At 39.3% G+C, this 19,136-nt stretch overlaps 1 protein-coding gene across 4 annotated transcripts in view; it reads right to left on the bottom strand.

The window, feature by feature from the left end:
- Positions 1-19,136, bottom strand: part of map4k5 (mitogen-activated protein kinase kinase kinase kinase 5) — a 63,757-nt gene that overhangs the window by 39,687 nt on the left and 4,934 nt on the right. For all 4 annotated transcript variants that reach the window (XM_041812500.1, XM_041812501.1, XM_041812502.1 and 1 more), the window contains exon 3: positions 7,993-8,050. In XM_041812500.1, the coding sequence (XP_041668434.1) occupies positions 7,993-8,050 (58 nt within the window). The remainder of the gene's footprint in view (positions 1-7,992; positions 8,051-19,136) is intronic.

Raw genomic sequence — 19,136 nt, 5'->3', positions numbered from 1 at the left:
ACTGTGCTAAACCGCTCGCTTGGAAAGAGACGATGATTTCAAAATAAATCAAAGTACATTAAAGGCTGTGATTATCTTTTTTCATGACAAACTGTAAGTAACAGAAATAAAGTATAAATTGATCCTAACAGACAAGATCTGTCTAAAATCCCCTCACACTAAACCCCCAGTATGTGGTTTACTTTGAGTTGAATGAACACATACACTGTCCTGCTACTGTAAATAATCACCAGAGCACCAAAGGTGTACTAATCCACTGCTGAAAATAGTCCTGAATACTGTTTGTCTACAAGAAGCAGAACAGAACTCATGGCTGGCTCCTTTTGGTGGGATTTAGCCACACAAAAATCAAGGAGGGGAGATAAGTTACCAAAATACTTCTGGGGCTTTTACACAGCTCTGATGTTTTAAGAGGAAGTGCAAGTCACCAGTGGGAGGATTTATTATCGACTTTAATCTACTGTATATAGCCAGAGTCAGAGGGGTTTACATGGTCAAGCTGGTTTCACATGTCGGTTAAGATGCTACTACAAATATATGACTTAAAAGGAAATGTCTGCTTTCTTTTAGGATCCTTGCCCATCTTGTTTATATTTTAGGAAGAAAAATGTAATGTATACAAGTATTTATATTATATTTTATTTATACAAGAGTTTATATTTATTGACCACACTCTTTCAGCATTATTTTTTCAGTGTGGTTAAGGTGAGGGGTTAATCTAATTGTGTTAGAATGACAAAAACAATAGTGGAAAAGAATTTAATACTAACCAGAAGACGTTAAGCAGTAAATAATAGAAGAATAACTCTGCACATGACCACTGTACCATCAACTCGCTCCTGGTAAAATTTCCTAACTTTATATTTTACCTTCTGTATTTACACATCAGATGGTCCAGACTTCTTGCTGACATTTCTCTAGAAGGCGAGCAGGTAAAGGCCAGAATGAAGTTGGCAGTTTGTGTCACATCTTTACAAAAAGATGCTCTATATAGATTTATTAAGGCTGGCTACTGACTAGACCACTGGTGCCTGATCTGGGGTCTGGCCTCACACTCCTGGACGTCTTTTTTCTCCTCTGAGATTATAAAAAACTGATAAAAGACTTCCTAGATAGTTTGTACAAAAGGGTTTTCCGTTGAAAATATCTTTTTAAATTTTCACATTTTTAAAAACATACAGCACTGTTCAGTACTTTTAGGCATGTTTTGGCACAATCCAGGTTGCACCGTGGTTGACTCTGCATATTACCAGGGGCCTGGAAAAATTATCTACTGAAGAAATAATGAAGTCCACATTATGAGGATGAATGTAGGGGTGGATGTGGCAAGTAAGCACGGCCTAGATTAGTGTCCGTGCCACGAGCCCCTGATTATGCTGTGGGTCTGAAAACCGCTCACAGTCTCCAGGTGCATCACTAGACATGAAAAGGCCCGGACAAAAGAAATGCCATTGAGCTCGACCTTGGCTGGTAAGAGACAAGTGTGTTGACATGTGACCATGACTCTTGCCACTATTCCCCCCTCTCCAGCCCCAGTTTGTGGCATATTCTGCGCCCTGCATGCCCAAAGCTTATGCAGATGACTGTATATCTTTTTCCTTTGTGGGTTAAGGGGAGTCTTAGCCTTTCTTTAATACAAGTAGGTGGGCTTCAAGGTAAAAATGTTGGTAACCTGGGGCACAGATGGTAAGCAATTAAGAAGTACCCCATGTGCATGGGCTTCCAGGTTCAAGCCTGGCCTATGGCTCCTTTCCTGCATGTCTCTCCCCATCTGTCTTGTCACTGTTTCCGACTCCATCCACTGTCCTTCTCTCTAAATCAAAGCATAAAAATTCCTGCAGATTTAAGGCCTGATTTTGCCAACCGACTAAGAGGCATGGCACGATTGAAGGCTTCTCATTACTGACGGTTTGTCTAACGAAACCGCAAATGAGGTGGTGTGAATATGATTATTTTACTGCTGCAAATTGAGTCAGAGCAATCTGAAATCTGGATGACTGATACCAACAATAGCAATAGCTAGAGCAGACTGGGAAGCATCACCAACCTGATGTTTTATACTTTTACAGCTCACAAACAAGCCCCTAAACATAACCATAAGCGTGCTCTGAATCCAGTGAAATAATAAAAAAGAAGACCAGCTTGTGGGATATTGGCAGCAACAAGAGTGCATTTATAATTTTCCTTGTAAGACTTACTACAGCTCCTCACAGCAAAACATGAAGCTGTCAGGACAGTCAGCTGATGGCACTGATTGCCCTCATATTTGTGTTCTTTTTCTGAAGTCGTGTTTGATGACAAGAGTTTAATCAAAATCTAAAATTACGACTACAAATGGCAGGTGTGTGGTCTCACATACAGGCTGCTTTGCCTAGTGTGTGGGTTTGTAGGGTTATAATTTTAAGAATCAGTCGAGACTATCCTGTTCATGGTGTTCTGGTCTAGTCTAAAGTAAGCTCCTTTCCTTTTATCCAGAATAACCTGTTGAATATCTTCAAAGCAGCCAGATTTCTCCCGTAAATCAGTATTTCAAGCTTGCCCCACGTAGGAGTTTGCTGGTCTGCTGCTGCCTCCACTGGTTAATTTGTTCAGGTGAAATCTCGAGCCTCTTCTTGGTTAAAACAAACGCTTTTAGTGGACATACTTTGATCCAGCATATTTGCCCCCTGAGGATTACATTGCAGCCATAACAGACGGCTTTGCCTGTGCCTGCTGAATCAATCTACTGGAGCAATACAAAAACCTTTTTTCAAGCAGTTAGACATTTAGACGCAAAATAACTACATATAGAGCCCTGGGCTAAAAATACAGGAACAGCATATGAAATTATTGAGCCCAAGTCCTTTTCATAAAATTTATCACATTTTCTGAGCATCCTGCCAAAGTCCTGTGTGTCATTTATTCCTACAAGCTCACTATTATTTTTATAACCATTTAACCAATACATGACCAGACTGTGGCAGAAATAATGTCTGTTTAAGACTGGTAAAGACAGTTTAAGTCTGTTTTAATCTGCAAAAATCAAAGGAGCAAGTCACAGAGCTTAAAATGGATTTAATGAATGTTTCAGAAGATATATCTCTTTCACATTTGTGATAATGAACATGAAAATATTTAAGTGCTAAAAGAAAGAAAACTATTACTTATTAATCACACTCCAGCTGCATGTTACAACATCAGTAAATACACTGTGTTTTAATTTGATGCATAATTCTGTAAAAATAAAGGATCATTCACTTTCTAAATGTGCCTGTTTACAACAAAAAAACTGTAAGAGGAGCCTCAAAAATTTGAGCTAGGGTAATTTTGTAAGTGGCTTCAGATTTCGGACACACACAAAAAAACAAAGCATGAAAATGTTCTCTTCTGTGTAAGTCAGGGCCTCAGAGTGTGACCACTTCCTGTCAGACTGAGCGTGCACCTCAGCTCTATAAAAACACACATCACTGCTCAGTGCTTCAAGTTTCAATTCAGTGCACGAGATGTAGAATTTAAGAGGTGTTAAACAGTTTACACTTTCTGATCTGATTAAACAGCTTGAAGGAAATAAATTTGACTGCATACAAATTAAGAGAAAGAGGCGACATGACATGGAACCTAAATGTTTATATAAACCACCCGAATAAGAAAGAGAAGCCTCAGATAAAAACCTTGTAGCGCCACATTATGTAATAACGCCGCATGATGTAATAACCCTAACCATAGGACTTAGTGTGGGCTCCAAGGTATGCCCTACCCTCCCACCTTGCCCTAACTCTAACCGCTTAGTGATTTATGCCTAAACCTAACCCCCTTCAGGGCTCTAGACTAAACACCTAACCTTAACCTTAGGACTTAAGGTGGGCTCCGGGGTGTACCCTACTACCTTGCCCTAACCGCTAAGTGGCTTACAAAATGTGGGGTTATTACATAATGAATTGAAAATTTATTACATAATGTGGTGCTACAAACCTCAATGGCACTTAACCAAACTTTGATGGGAGTTGCTGCCAAATAATAAAGGATTAATTTGAAATGCCAGATATGCGAACTAGGGGCGCACCGATAGATCGGCCGGCCGATCGATCGGCACCGATTTCCTTAATTTTGGGGCATTGGTGATCGGCCCATACTTACATATGAACCCTGCTCGACCAAAGAGCCGAATTGTTGAAAAATACCTCTGCAAGAACCTCATTATTAGTGGTGAAAAGTGGCAAAAACAGCTTAAAGTAGCGATAAAAATGAGTGAAAAGTGACTACAATGGTCAAAAAGCAGTCAAGAGTGGCAAAAATGGGCAGAAAAATTGGAAACAAGTGGCAAAAAAATGTTGAAAAGGGACAAAAATGGGAAAAAATTGGCAAAAAGAAGTGACAAAACTGTGAAAAAAGGCATATTTAATAGGAAAAGGTAGCTTAAATGGGTAAAAAATGACAAAAAGGGGACAAAAGTGGCAAAAATAAGTGGCTAAAATGGGAAAAAAAGGAAACAAAGGGTATGTAATGGCAAAAGGTAGCTTAAATGGGTGAAAAGTTGGCAAGAATGGTGAAAAAGGGCAAAAAAAACAGTTTTCTAAGGTTTTCTAGGGGAATAATATTCAAAATTAAGATATAAGAAAGCCTCAAATAATCATGAAAGAGCCACATGTGGCTCCAGAGCCACATGTTGAGTATCACTGCCCTAACCCCAAGCCCCTTTATCTGCTTCTTTCCTAAATGACAAAAAGAATCAGCAAATCCTTCAGCTTAAGAATCTTGAAAAAGGAAATGCCTTTTATCTTTGCATTCAAAATTCAGTATAGTTAGGATTTCATCCATTCTTTGGTTGACTTATTGATAAACCAACTAGTAATTGCAGGAATGAATGAGATGAAGTAATAGTGATTAGAGGAAATGCCTAATACCAAAGTTTGGAGTCAACAGTCAGTTCTCGCCCAATTACAGGATTAACCCGAACTGTCGTCCAGTGATTGCAGCCAGAGGGCTTCACCACTCCTCTGTCTGTCTGTCTGTAACTCTCTCTCTCTCCTTGTCCCTTCTTTTATGCCAGCGTCACTCCTCCTGGTCAAACCTGTTTGTCTCTCAGGTCCACCCAGAGCGTTTTTCCTGCAGCACAGAAGGAGTGACTCTTGCAGAAGGGGGAGGGTAAAGAAAGGAGTGTCCTGCTCAAACAGGAAGACCTGGGCTCGGTTAATCCTCGTTTCATCTCGTCAGGAAGATAAAGTAAATATCAGCAGAGCAAATAGGACTGCTGTTTAAAGATGCTAACAGGCAAACCTGCCTGGGGCTGTGACTGACTCAGTAAACACTCACTCTGAGACTGCAAATCACAAGTTAACTTGTTGTTGTTGCTGTCCTCCTAATTTGATTTCCATCATACTATACCTATTTTAAAATCCAAACTTTTATAGACTTCTTTAGGCTGTATTTGACAAAGTATTAAAAAAGATGTAATTTTTATGTCCGAATATCTATAATTTTTATTTCCAATCCTGACTTTACCAGGTTTCTTATTTAAGATTGTCATATAAACCACCAGGAGACTTGCATTTACCAATTTGGCCATTCAGCTCACACTACCAGACAGAAAGTTGGACTACACTCCTCTCCACCAACATCCACGCCCAGAGAGAACATAAAACTGACTGTATCTTTTAGTTTTCCTCATGCATTTCATCTTTTCCAGTGAAAAGAAAAAAATAGTTGTGAAAAAGATTTGAATAACAATTTAGCTTTTATGTTGCCACTGGAAATAAAATTTGATTCAATAACATAATTGCAGGGCACACACTTAACATTTAGAAAGTTATCCATAAATAAAGTCGGACTTTTGGCCTCTTACTGACCAATAGATGTTTGGATTCAGTCCATTTATCTGACATTTGGGGCAGAAGTGTTTGCAGACTGTGACGAACTGGTGTATGAGCAGTTCTGCGTGGGAGTGTGTGCTCAAGGACGAATCGAAATTTTTGCCTTGCTTTCAATTTTAACCCCTTATCTCCCATAAATCGATCGACATTTCTGGTGCACCAGCTTCCTGCTTCAAGAACATTGAAAAGACCTCATGCATTAAGTTTTAGGGAGTTTTTAAGGATGTTTGACATGCGTTAGAGATGCACTGGTACCTTGCACCAACATTCAGCACAAAGGAAGGACTGAAGGCAGGCAGTGCTGTACTTCTAGCCACATTCTGCAGTCAAACTTGGTATTATTCAGCCGCTGACACTTTAAAGGGATATTTCAGGATTTTTGAAGTTGGGTCGTATGAGGTGCTTGGCTATAGTAGTGGCATTAGCCTCCAGTGATTTCTGTGTTATTTGATCCCGTTGTTATTACGAGCTCGGAGAGAGCTGGCGCATAGCGGCTGTAGATGGGAACGTGCTGTCCATGTAAATTAACGAGTTTTACGAATAAATGGGCCAAGAAAATATGTTGGCTCACCAACATACACAGCACCTCATTTCTCTCAAAACCCCCTTTGTGTCAGGCACTAATTTACAATGCAGCTTTCGCCATTTTGTATCCTTCTGCCTCCACACGCTGTTTACTGTTCACACATCCGCTGGTCAGCTGTGTGGGTCTGCGGACTTCTTCAGGAATAATAACATCTCATCAAACTCAAACAAAGAAAACGAGCAATTTCAAAGTGCTGTGTACGTTTTCGACACAGGCGATTCAACATATTTTCTTGGCCCATTAATTCGTAAAACTCGTTAATTTACACGGACAGCACGTTCCCATCTACAGCCGCTATGCACCGGCTCTCTCTGTGCTCGTAAAAACAGCGGGAACACAGAAATCACTGGAGACTAATGTCACCACTATAGCCAAGCACCTCATATGACCCAACTTCAAAAATCCTGAAATATCCCTTTAAATTACAATTCACCAACTGGCTGCTGTCTGTAAGGCTTCGTCAGATAGTTTCTACTGTCTATGAGCGAGCGGCCCAGGTGCAATCAAACCTGTTGCTTCTTTCCTGCATACCATATCCCACTCTCTCTATCTTCCTAGATTCCAACTCTTTACACTGTCCTGTTCAACTAAAGGCTCAAGACAATATTTCTTACTTTTCATTTAGTATATTGCTGGGATCTGGACAAAATAAAGCATGTAAGATACTCACTTGGACTTCTGGAGAACTGTGAAGCCCCTTTTTAATTTGTCATAACATATTCAAGAAGCAAATTTGATATTTAGATTAATTGATAAGGAAAATAATCCTTTAAAGCCCTAACTTAAGCATGTATTATCAAAATCATGGCATCAAGAGAACGCTTCCTTTTCCTTAAGCATCCCTAATCTCCTTCTGCATATACATTCATAAATACACATACTAATCCCTCATCCTCAATGCTCAAGGAGAATCTGTCTGCATCTTAAATGAGAGTCCAGACCTCCATCAGTTTAATACATAGATACTATTTTGGCAAACTATTGACTTATAGCCCAAAAACATGAATACAGAAACCTAAGACATGCAGCACATGTGAACTTTAGACAAACAGCAGCGGCCCCACATCCTCTCCCTCCCAGCAGAGGTGATGAATGAAAGAGGAAACAAACAGAAGTGAATCTCTTCGCTCACTGACTCGTAATCAGCTGAGCTCAGTCTGGATGATGGTGGTACAAAGCCCTTGTCCTAATCCCACTAATCTGCATGGCACTAACTCTGTCACTGGGTCATCGGCAGCACAATCACAAATACCCTCCTCTACATCTTTACATAAAAAAATTTAAAGACGTTTTCTTTTTTGAACTGTTCTCCTGTTTGTTCCAGATTTGGTAAATACCCAAATAAAACTATGAACAACACCTGCTCCACTATGAGCACAAATATTTGCAGTCATTAGTATTGGCGCTGAAATACCAGATTTTTCTAATACTTTTCGTGCATACCGATCAAATCTTTGGAGAGAACCACATTTTATTTCCTAACTGGGCCTCATTTTCAGTCCTTAAAAACAGCAGATATTTTCCTGAGCGAAGAGAAATTAAGACGATCATTCTTACCTGGTTCCAACTTTATGATTTTCACTGCAGCGAGCTCCCCAGTTTGGATGTTTCGAGCCTGAAAGACATAAGAACACAACTGTCAGCAAGACTTTAAATATCACATGACTGTGACCTATTTTTTCAAAGATTTTAGGGGGCTTGTATGCCTTTACTTGAGGGACAGGACAGTGGAAGAGTAGGAAAACAGGTAAAGAGAATAGAGAGTCACATGGATAGTGAGCTGCAGATAGGTTTGAACCAAGGTCACCCACTTGGAGGACTATAACCTCTTGGCATCACCCTAACCACTGTACCATCAGCACCCCAAATAAGACTGCTCTAATACTCAAGTGTTCTGACTAGGACGAATAAGCTTGACTAAGAAGTAACCAGAAGTGTTTTGCTCATTTGTCTGAGTCATTTTTACAGAAAATTTCAAAACACTGCCTACTTCCATTCTTAAACTAGCGCTTTTGATTTCCAGTGTTTTAAATTTTACAGAGTATTTTTAAGTTTTGGAATGGCAGATAAAAAATAAAAGTTAGCTAAAGACTTCAGAGAGAACTGTAATTGTAATGCTATTATCTGCTTTTAGATTAACCAAGTTTAATTATTAGCTGAGGAGACTTCAATGCAGAAATAGCTTTAAAAAGAAGAAAAAGGCACATGAAGAGATTTCTTGGCCCGGTTATTTTCAGTCTTTACTTTTCAATAAAGAGATAAAATTTCAACGGTATAATCAGCCTTCAGTACCGAAACTGAAACTAAGCATGTTGGCTACGTCCGCCTGCAGTAAACTGGCTAAATGGACGTGAGCTTGCATAGCACATTTCTACTCATCTGAAGCCTTTGCACCACAGGTCACACCTTCCCATCCACACCACATTCATACACTGATGGCTCGCTATTATGGAGACTTGGCCATCAGTATTAGTTAATCCCATATATACACATTTACCCACCACTGACAGTGGGAGCAAACTGAGGTTAAGTGTCGTGCCAAAGGACAAATCAACCTGTGACTGCAGACGCTTCTGTCACAGCTTGGTATTTTTTTCTTAGGTTTTACCTCAATAAATTTCCCTACAAGTGATTTGATTCATTGATAACTGAGAGCAGTTAAAAAAATAGGTAAAAGCATTCAGCTTAAACAAGATTTGTTTTTCTGCAGGAATGCTAATCTAAGCTTTTACTTTAAAAAGCTCAAACCTGGTTTGTGAACATTCTGTGTTCTTCTTCACTGTGACATTTTCTATCAACGTGGAACAGAAACTCTAGCAACACTTGCAGTTTAGAGCCATGGTTCTCAACATGGGGGATGGGACCCCCTTGGGGGCTACAACCACTGAAAGGGGGTCATCAGATGCCTTCCGGGAAAAAGTGAGATTAATTTTAAATGATTTAAAATCGTATACTTTACCCATGCATGGGAATAAATGCATAGGATTAGTTAAATATAAAGTACCCGAGTACTCTGGGGGTCTGCAGTCTCTGGCACCTTTATTTTGGGGGGTTGCAGGCTGAAAAGTTGGAGAACACTTGCTTAAGAGAACAACTTAATAGGACCAATTTCAGATCAAGAAACACACTGCAAACATATTCTATCAGTGTACTGCTAAAACAGGGTGTGTATGGCTATCATTTTTGTGTCCGTTTTGGGCGAGAGAATCACATTGCTCGGGAAAATGAGGCATGTAGTATTCTTTCTAGATTCTCAGTGTAAGAGAAGCTTCACTCAGGCAAGTGGACTTAAAGCTTTGACTTGTTAACATGCAAGCTAAAATGGAAATCAAGCCATGACGGTGCTAAGATGCAGTTGCCATGCACCCAGTCTGAGACGCCTGTTAGTATGCAGTAAACATGTTTGAGTTTCTGACACAGACCTGGTGTTAATTTTGGCAGATATTTTTCATTTCAGTTTTAGTTGTAGTCTTTAAATGAAATGCATTTTAGTTTTAGTCACATTTTAGTCATTTCTACCATTTTTAGTTTTAGTCTAGTTTTGGTCTACGAAAACTCAAAACATTTTAGTCTAGTTTTAGTTCATTAAAACTCCTCACATTTTAGTCTAAACTTTTAGTCCAAGCATTTATTTTCTTGCTTAAATCTGGTACCAAATCATGGTAGTGTGTTCTCTGCCAAACCTGGGGTCCCTGCTTTCTACAGCTGAGAGCCAGAAGAGCTACAGATGCATTGCATTTTGACGGATTTACCCACAGTGGAGAAATATCACAAATTTTGAATGTCTGATGAAATCTACATTACATTTTTATCTAGTCTTATTCATTCTGAGAAAAACTAAACAGCTTTTGTCAGTTTTAGTCATCACAGATATATTTTTGTTAGCTTTAGTCTAGTTTCATCATGGAATAAAAGGCTGTTGACAAACATTTTTAGTCATAGTTTTAGTCAGTGATATTAACACTGCACAGGCCTAGTCTGAGGATGTCAAGAAGGAGCATGGGATTGTGGGAATTGATGTGCTCATTGTTAAACTATCATCAAAGCAGTTTTACACTCAAGGAAGAAATAATGCATCATTTCACTCTACTGAAATAAACACACATAGAGTTAGTTGTTTTTAACATCATATTATATCCTTGTGACATTTTCAATGCTAAACATCATGCTTTTCATGTCCTTTACATAGTAATTAGGCTAGTTGACATGGAGTATTAACATCCAACAGGAAGTTACAAACTACAGCAACTCATCATAAATACTCATGTGATGCCCAGCTGATCATTTACCTCTGCTGTGTTTTTACATGACAAGGATGGGAATCAAATCTGAAGTCTGTTTATACCAGCGTCTTTGGTTCAGTCAGCAGTGCAACCTGACTGATCACAGCTTTGGCTGTTAGCCTTTAAATATCCTACTCCACACTGAGTCAGTCTGTAGAGTTATGTAATTTTCTTAATGCTTTCTTTTTGTGTCTTCTGTAGAATCATACAGCAACATTTTCACAGTCTGTGATGCCTACAGCTACATCTCAGTGGAGTAAAATTCAAAAACATGTCCCTCCATCATTTGTGAACTTTCTATTTTAAAGTAGGCGGTGTTGACTTCCAAATCCAGGTCAAGACGGGATGCTCTCTAATCCGTGGGAGTGAGGCGATGGGGCGAGAAGCTAAATCAACTGTAAACCATAAAACCCTCCAGCATGGCCACCTCTCAACACAGGGAACGCGCTGCTGATTCACACACATGCACATTATACCGCACAAAGCTGCAACTTGTTCTTCTGGTCTGCTGCTGATAACACGTGCAAAACAACAGAGAACTAATTTATACAGAGCATTTCTGTTTGTTTAGTTTTCATCTGTTATTTAAAGAATGTTTAATAACTCTTCTTTACAACATCTGTCTAGCTTTGCATTTCCTGAGTGAATCAAACCAAACCTGAGAGTGTTGACTAGAAAAGGGGAAGTTCTAAAGTATGTGGTAAAACATGAGACACAGCAGACGGAAGATGCAGCTTTAACAACCTGAAGAGAGACTAGAGGAAGGAGTCTGGTGTGTAGCCGACCTCTGAAGACCTAAGATCAATCACTGTGTCAGACGGAGGGAAAACCAGGTGTGCCTGTCGTCTCCAGAGACCACGGGTTCAGCTACATGTAATGAGAGTGTAGACGCTGACCTCACAATAAGAAACTTTTCTGGTTCTTCTTGCACAATACAAAGCATTACTGAAAAAAATCCCACCTTTAGCAGTGTTTAAGTAGGGAGTATAAATGACTAACAGGTTAAAGGGATTCTTGGTTAATTATCAGTCATATAACCTTAAAAACTATGCGCATTTGTTCCTGGAATGCAAGTTCAACAGATCTTTTTAAGCTTATGTTTCAGGACTTTGCAAAGAGGAACCTAGACTGACCTCACACGCATGAGCTAATTCAGCAGATCACATCTTTGAAAACCCCACAACTGAAACACAATTCAGTGAATGACATCAATGCTTCAAGACATCCAAATCATCACTATTTTAAATAAAACCATGTAAACAAATACTTACAGGAGGTTTACACAATCTGATTACTGAGTAACCAGTTCCATGTTGCTCATGCTACCATTAGCTTGGCCTCAAATGTTATGTTAAAGTGTTGCGGGGTTTTTGTTTAACCGAGGAGGTTAAGAGAGCAGAATCACTTCTTGAGCAGCCATATTGCTGATAATTTACACAGCAGTCTCAGATATTTTTACAACTATCGGTCTGGAGCATGCCTCTGAAAAATCTCTGTTGGATGACCAGTGCAGCCCCAGCACTTCATCCTACCCCTCCATTCCAAGAGGAATCAGGATATCAACATCTAACATAGGGATACAGCCAAGTGGTAGAGGTAAGATGTTAGCTGAGATTGAGTCGTGGTTTTATTCGACATAGTTTTCTCTACACATCTGATGCTTGACAGCAGATTTGGTGATGTGAGGCTTGCATGGAGCTGCTCGGCCATGGAAACCCATTCATGAAGCTCCTGCTGCAGCTTTAGTGTTTACATTAATGCCAGTGGAAGTTCAGAATTCTGCAGCTACAGAATCAGCAGAATGTTGGTAACTTTTATGCACCATACGCTAGGGATGCACCGATCCACTTTTTTTTCAGCTCTGATCCGATTATGATAAATATGTGCCGATACCGATACTGATTCCGAGATATATATATATATATATATATTTTTTTTTTTTAACAATTATTATTGTTGTTGTTATAATGTGTGGGGTTACATGAGGTTGTAGTAAACCACCCAGCTCCTCTTATTAAAAAGAGAAAAAAAATACAAAAATGAATTGAATTTAAATGTATTTTAAACAACTTTATTTGAACTACTACTAAAAAATAAATATCAACATTATCCAAAAAACAACAACAACTGAGTATAAGTTATAAATTCCTGTCTATAATGCTCTCTAATGAACCCCCCGCCACTAGAGACCACTGTAGCTTCAGTAAATGGCTGCAGCCTTCCTCTCTGACCCTTCACCGGATATAAACAATGACAACCTCGGCGTAGCAGGAAGACCGCGGTGCGACAGTTCCAAAGTAGTAAATGGAAATAAAGTGGCATGTGGGCTGTCGAGGGTTAGGCTCACGTATGACTACTTACCAAAAGTGAAAAGAGGCCAAATATCAAAGCACGATATTCATCTGCAAAGAGGAATGACAGCGCTAGCTTTCAATGCTAGCCACGCTGTAGAGAGTATATCAAGCTAACGTCACACCCACTCATCTTTGTGTTCTCTCATCTTCAGACTAGTTTTGACTATTCTAAATATAGATTTATGTTTAATGTACTAGGTAATTATACAGCTAAGAACATTCTAACTAATACTAGCTCAGTTACACACAGACTGTCTCGTGTTAGACTGCGGTGCGTTCATGGTCTACCGCAAACTGCAGGATGGATTTGGATCGGTCACTTGGGTTGGCGCTGTCAGTCAGATATCCGATCTATTAATTACGTCTATATCGGACCCAATACCTATATTGGATCGGATCGGTCCCATCCCTACCATGCGCCTTAGCAGTCGTTGATCTATCTGTGATTTTAAGTGGTCTTCTGCTCTTGGCTGAGTTGCTGTTGCTCCTAAACACTTCCACTTTCTAATAATTTCGCTAACTGTCTTATGGCAAAGGAAGAATCATCCCAGTACCATGTTTTGAAGTCACTAAACTCTTCAGAATGATTCATTTAGGATCACAGATGTTTGTAAATGGAGGCTGCATAACTAGGTGATGGTTTTATACACCTGTTTGATTGATTGACACACCTGGATTCAATAAATCACAGGTGTGGTCGAATACTTAAGTCCATATAGTGTAGTTACTGCATAGATTTGATGCAGAAAAATAAATCAGGCTTAAGCCCCTGTTATTCCTATTAATGTATGAATTCTCATCAAATATAAACACACTGTGTGTTTGTCCGAATAAAGTCAATAGCTTGTAGGAGGAAAATGTTTCATATTAACGTCAAGAAATTCTGAGTTTAAGAATCCCACTCAAGTAACATGGTTCACTGAAAAAAAAAACAGAAGTGGTATGAGAAAGAGTTGAGAGTCTACTTTATTTCTGTGTTGTCCAGCTCTACCAACATCTCCAGTGTCTTGTCTAACACTGTTTTGTTCCCACATGAACGTGGAATTGAAAACCACTGGCACATCATGTAATGACATTTTCTAGCTTATTTTTGTTCCATATTTCTCCTTAAATCAAACAAAAAAAAATGATTTTCACTATTTAGAGTAAATTTCTGATTTACAACAAATGATGCCAGAAACTACAGAGAGAATGAGCCAAGGCTACAGCGTTGTAAAATAGGGGTACAGCAAACGGGACGACTGTGTTTCTTCAGTCAATATAATCATCCAGAGTGAGGAATGTTGCGCTGGTTAAACTTAAACCGAGCACAGTGGGCTGGAGGAGGACTTTTCCCAACTTGAGGTGTTTCCGCTGTCAGCGTGGCCCTGAACACACCCACAGAGAGACGCATGTTTAGACAGGGGCCTGATCATATTTCAGCCTCGCTGCAGCCCTCAGCCCTGCGAGCTGTGGGAGAATACCAGGCGCAGCATTCCACCGGTGGCCTGTCGGAGGGTGGAGGGGAGGGGGTGCTGGCCACAGAGCCTTTGTATGGAGAGGGACCATGACATGCCGCCTGAACTATCACACTCTGGATCAGATGGGTCATCTGTTTTCACCACGGCAGATGAATAAACAAGAAAATTCTCCAGCAAAACACACTTCACCAGAGCCCACAGGCTGAGGGGGAAATGTGGATGATTCATCTTGTTTTGTTGGACAGTTTCTCCTTGGTTTTCAATTTTCTCATTTCTAAGAGAAAATTGCTAAACTTGGGTGCAATTTGGAAGAAGATTGATACTTTTTCATTTGAAACTGTACAATATCTGTTATTTCAAGGTTTAATATTATTGAACCATACCAAAACTTTAAGAAATCACTTCTATTTCATAACATAGGTGCATAGGTGAGGAATAAACTCTTGAAAAGTTGAACGCAAACTCCTTCGTGTTGTTAAATTGCACAAAATATTGACAAGGTTTGGATACTGAAACGCTGCTAGCTTCTTGTAATCACAAATAAGAAATTAGCCAATATTGGGTGTCTACAACTTTTTTGTCGCTATAGTATTAAAACAGCAGTGTTTCCTATAGAATGGTGCTACACTTGGGTGCTTTTTAGACAGCATTTATCAGCAGTGGGTGGTTTAAACAAGCTCAAATAACATCACTTTTTTGATATTCTGTTATCATAGCAGAAGAGTTGCATATGTAAAGATTTATTATTGATATAGTGACCTTTATCCCAGAGTAGATGGATACAAGATAATCTCAGCAGCTGAAGAAAAATGTTTAAACAACAAGTAAAGAAGCAGAGTTTTGAGACATTGTTCCTCAAACTGTACCTTTACAGGAGGGATGTACTAGTCCCTCCTTTCTCTCGTGCATGGATGATGTTATACAAATGAAAAACGAATTAAGAAACAATGGTGGGTTAATTCATGCTGGGCAATCAGGTAAGTTTTAATGTCAATTAAGATTTTGTACTTTCATCATGAAGACACAATTAAACAATTAATGTGCCATACACTAGGGATGTTCTTAGGCGTCTCATTTCCCCATTCAACTTAACGCCAAGTTAAATTCCATTTAATTGACTAGTCTAAGACTTCAGAGAAGAAAATACTTAAAAAACAGTGAAATTCATCACAGGGTCATTGTGCTAGCAGATCTGATGTGAGCCTGACATACCATGTAGAGCAGTGGTTTTCAAACTTTTTTCACCCAAGGCACACCAAAATCTAATCTTAAGCCAAAATCTCAAGGCACACCATATTTAAATCAATACAAAATAGACTTGTATTGATTTGAATACAGAGATAAAGGGGGGAACTTTCTGGGGCTCAGCCAACTCGGGGATCCTGGAGATGGCAAAATTGAGCAAAAAGTGGCAAAACAAAGTCCGAAATTGGCAAAAACTTGTTGAAAGTGTTAAAATAGTGGCAAAAATGTTTTACAGGCAGCCTAAAAGGATTAAATGCAGGGCTGGGAAATTACTACTACTATGGATTAATTGCTTGAGAAATAATTTCATGTTTTCAATACAAATGGTCTTATTTATGGTTTTATACATTGCTTGAAATTGTCAAAAATACATAAGATTAGCCCAAGAATAATTGAATATTAAATCGCAATCACAATATTTGGGGAAAAAATGCAATTAGATTATTTTTGTAAATTGTTCAGCCCTAGTTAAATGTTGTGAAAAGGTGGTAAAATGGTCAAACAAAGGCAATAGTGGGTGAAAATTGGCAAAAAGTTGAAATCAATAGGTTGAAAGTGTCAAAAAGGTGGCAAAATAGATCGCAAGTGGCAGAAAAGTGGCAAAAAGGTTGCAAAAATGGGTTAAATGTGGCAAAATGCTCCAAAAAAGTGGCAAAAATGCAAAAAAGGCAGCAAAATAGTTCAAGCTGTCAAAAAAAGCAATCCAATCTAGCCAAAATTAGTTTGGCATGCTTTTCAGCTCTAAAGGAGAGAACTGTTAGCCAGGATGCTAGCACTATTGCTACTGATCCAACACACATACACTGATATCAATAAATCACAACTGGGGAGGGCTCATTCTCTGGGTTTTTTCCAGCCAGCCTGATTACAGTAGGCTACCTCCCATAAAGTCGTAGTAATATCATATGGTTGTACAAGTTCCCAAGGCACACCTGGACTTGCCTCAAGGCACACTAGTGTGCCCTGCCACACCATTTGAGAATCACTGGTGTAGAGTGTAGCTAGCATTAGCAGCTAGCATCACCAGCCTTTGCTCCTCTTTGCAGATTAAAATCGTGCTTTGATATGCGGCCTCTTTTCACTTTGGTTGTGTAGTTACACGCGAGTTAAGCCCTCGAAAGCCTACATACTACTTCATTTCAATTTATAGCTTAAAAAAAGTCACTGCGCTGTTCCTACTACACGCTAACCGCTAAGCTTGTCATATTTACAATATGAGAACTCGTCATTACAGCACTCAGCAGCATACTGACAGCCTTGATGGAAACATGTTGAGTATATTTCAGACCCTGGGCTCCAACAACAGTCACTGACTGAGTCTAGGGGTAATGAGGATGAGGCGAGACAGCTAGAAACTGAGGGAGGACAGCCAACGTTACCCGACATCACTTCTAGCAGACTTTTGTCATATTTACAGCGCTTTTAAGAAAATTTTAAGAGATTCTGACTGAGTTATCCTCATAGATTTGACTGTATCTTTGTCTTTATACTTTCCCTGAGGCCAATTTCAGATAGTAATATATCTATGAATATAAATCAAAATCAGGCAAATCACTGGGATTTCCAATTGTTTGAAATATAAAGGCATTCAGTGACGAGATTTTTTCTTCTTCTCATGTCATAACTGCATCCCCTAACATCCTCTCTCCTTGACTGACCCAAAAAATCATTTTCCCGCTGCTATGATGAAGGATCTTCCAGTTCCTTAAATACACTCGAACGAGCGAGGATGAAGGAGAGAGGAGGCGTCCTGAGGAGCTCAGAGAGAGGAAACACTAGTCTTTCTCCACAGTAGTCTTTTGACTGTAGACATGATGTGATTGGTTTGGAAGAGGCAGTAGTTTGTTGATAAACAGCGTCATGTGAATGTATGTGAATAAAGTAAAAAGCCCTATTCATCATCCGTAATAACCCTGATCTGTACAGAGATGAGGATATTTTATCTGTGATTACGTTTATCAACCAAATACCACAACCAGGTATGTAGAAAAATTAATGCTGTATGTAAATGTTGATTGTTTCTTATTCTAAATATCCCATGAGTAAATTTTTATATCAAATTTACATAAAATAATCTAAAACATATTCTCATGTGGCTCCTTAACATTTGCACAGGGTCAATTACTCACAAACTCCTGAAGTACATTTCTGAGGTGCTATAATGTGCTACTTTTGACCCCTACTCTGTTGCTTTACAGAGGGAAATACTACCTCTAACTACTCTACATCTGACTGCTCAAGCTACAGCTCATTTATGCTCCGTTAGCGTGTGAAAATGGATCATAAACAGAAAACAGATCGAAAAGAGCGCATAAATGAGTCTTTGCTCTGTAGATATGAAGATGAGAGGCAGTGAGATTGTTTGTGGATACAAATACTGAATTAAATACAAAGGCCTGCTGACTATTGCAATGCATCGATTAATCGATATTTTTTACCAACCCCTAACCCAGGGGTTTTTCTTTATATTGCACAAATTAAAACTCAGCCCCAATGCCCCCTGTTCCTCTAATTTCACCTCTTGGAAAAACGTGTGTTGGGGTCCATGGAGGGCCAATAAGTTTAAAACAAATGAAAAATAGAGTACGGAGTCAAAATAACTAACTAACTAAATAAAGGTATATAACTTTACCAATTAAAGTATTACAAATGAAAGTAAACAAACTACTTCCTCTACCATGAACTCTGTGTACTGCACATCTTTCCTTATGCAGTTCTTTTTCCAACAAAACTAAGACGTCATCTTTCCCTGGTAAGAGCAGAGTCTGCTCCTCACTCATCAATCAATCATGGGACCAACAATGCAGAAGCATAAACGTCACACACAGGGTCCGTTACGTTGTATTTGTATTTACTGCAAAAAGTTAACAGAAAGTGGCACACTGATTCAATTTGCAATGAAAATAAGCAGTGAGGACGAGCCTGTGGCTCTGTCACTCCTTCAAAATCACTCTGGATCCATCCACGCTGACAGAGCGCTTCATACGGCACCAGCTGTGCCAAGTTGGAGAGATGGAGACCAACTTTTAGGGCGCACTCACACTAGGCAGTCCACACCGTGCCTTAATCCAGTGTTTGTTAGGTGACTAAGCGAACAAATGTTTTTACCGTGCCTTTATCTCCTATATTTCCATGGTTGATATCCACATGATTAACGGGTGAATCACAGTGTTTAAAGTGAGGATTCGGTATGAGAGAGAGAGAGGGAGGGGGCGAATGAGCAGGAAACAGCAGGAGCCGATTAAAGTCATCAGTCATCATACTGCTTCCTTAGATTAGAAGTTTTGCCGTGGTAAACCTTTAAAGAGGGGATATTATACTTTTCTGATTTTTAAAACATAAATATAAAGTCACAATGT

This window comes from Cheilinus undulatus, linkage group 18, assembly GCF_018320785.1.
Source record: "Cheilinus undulatus linkage group 18, ASM1832078v1, whole genome shotgun sequence".
Lineage (NCBI taxonomy): Eukaryota > Metazoa > Chordata > Actinopteri > Labriformes > Labridae > Cheilinus > Cheilinus undulatus.
Note: the sequence above shows the minus strand (reverse complement) of the source record. Positions and strands in the feature narration are given on the sequence as shown.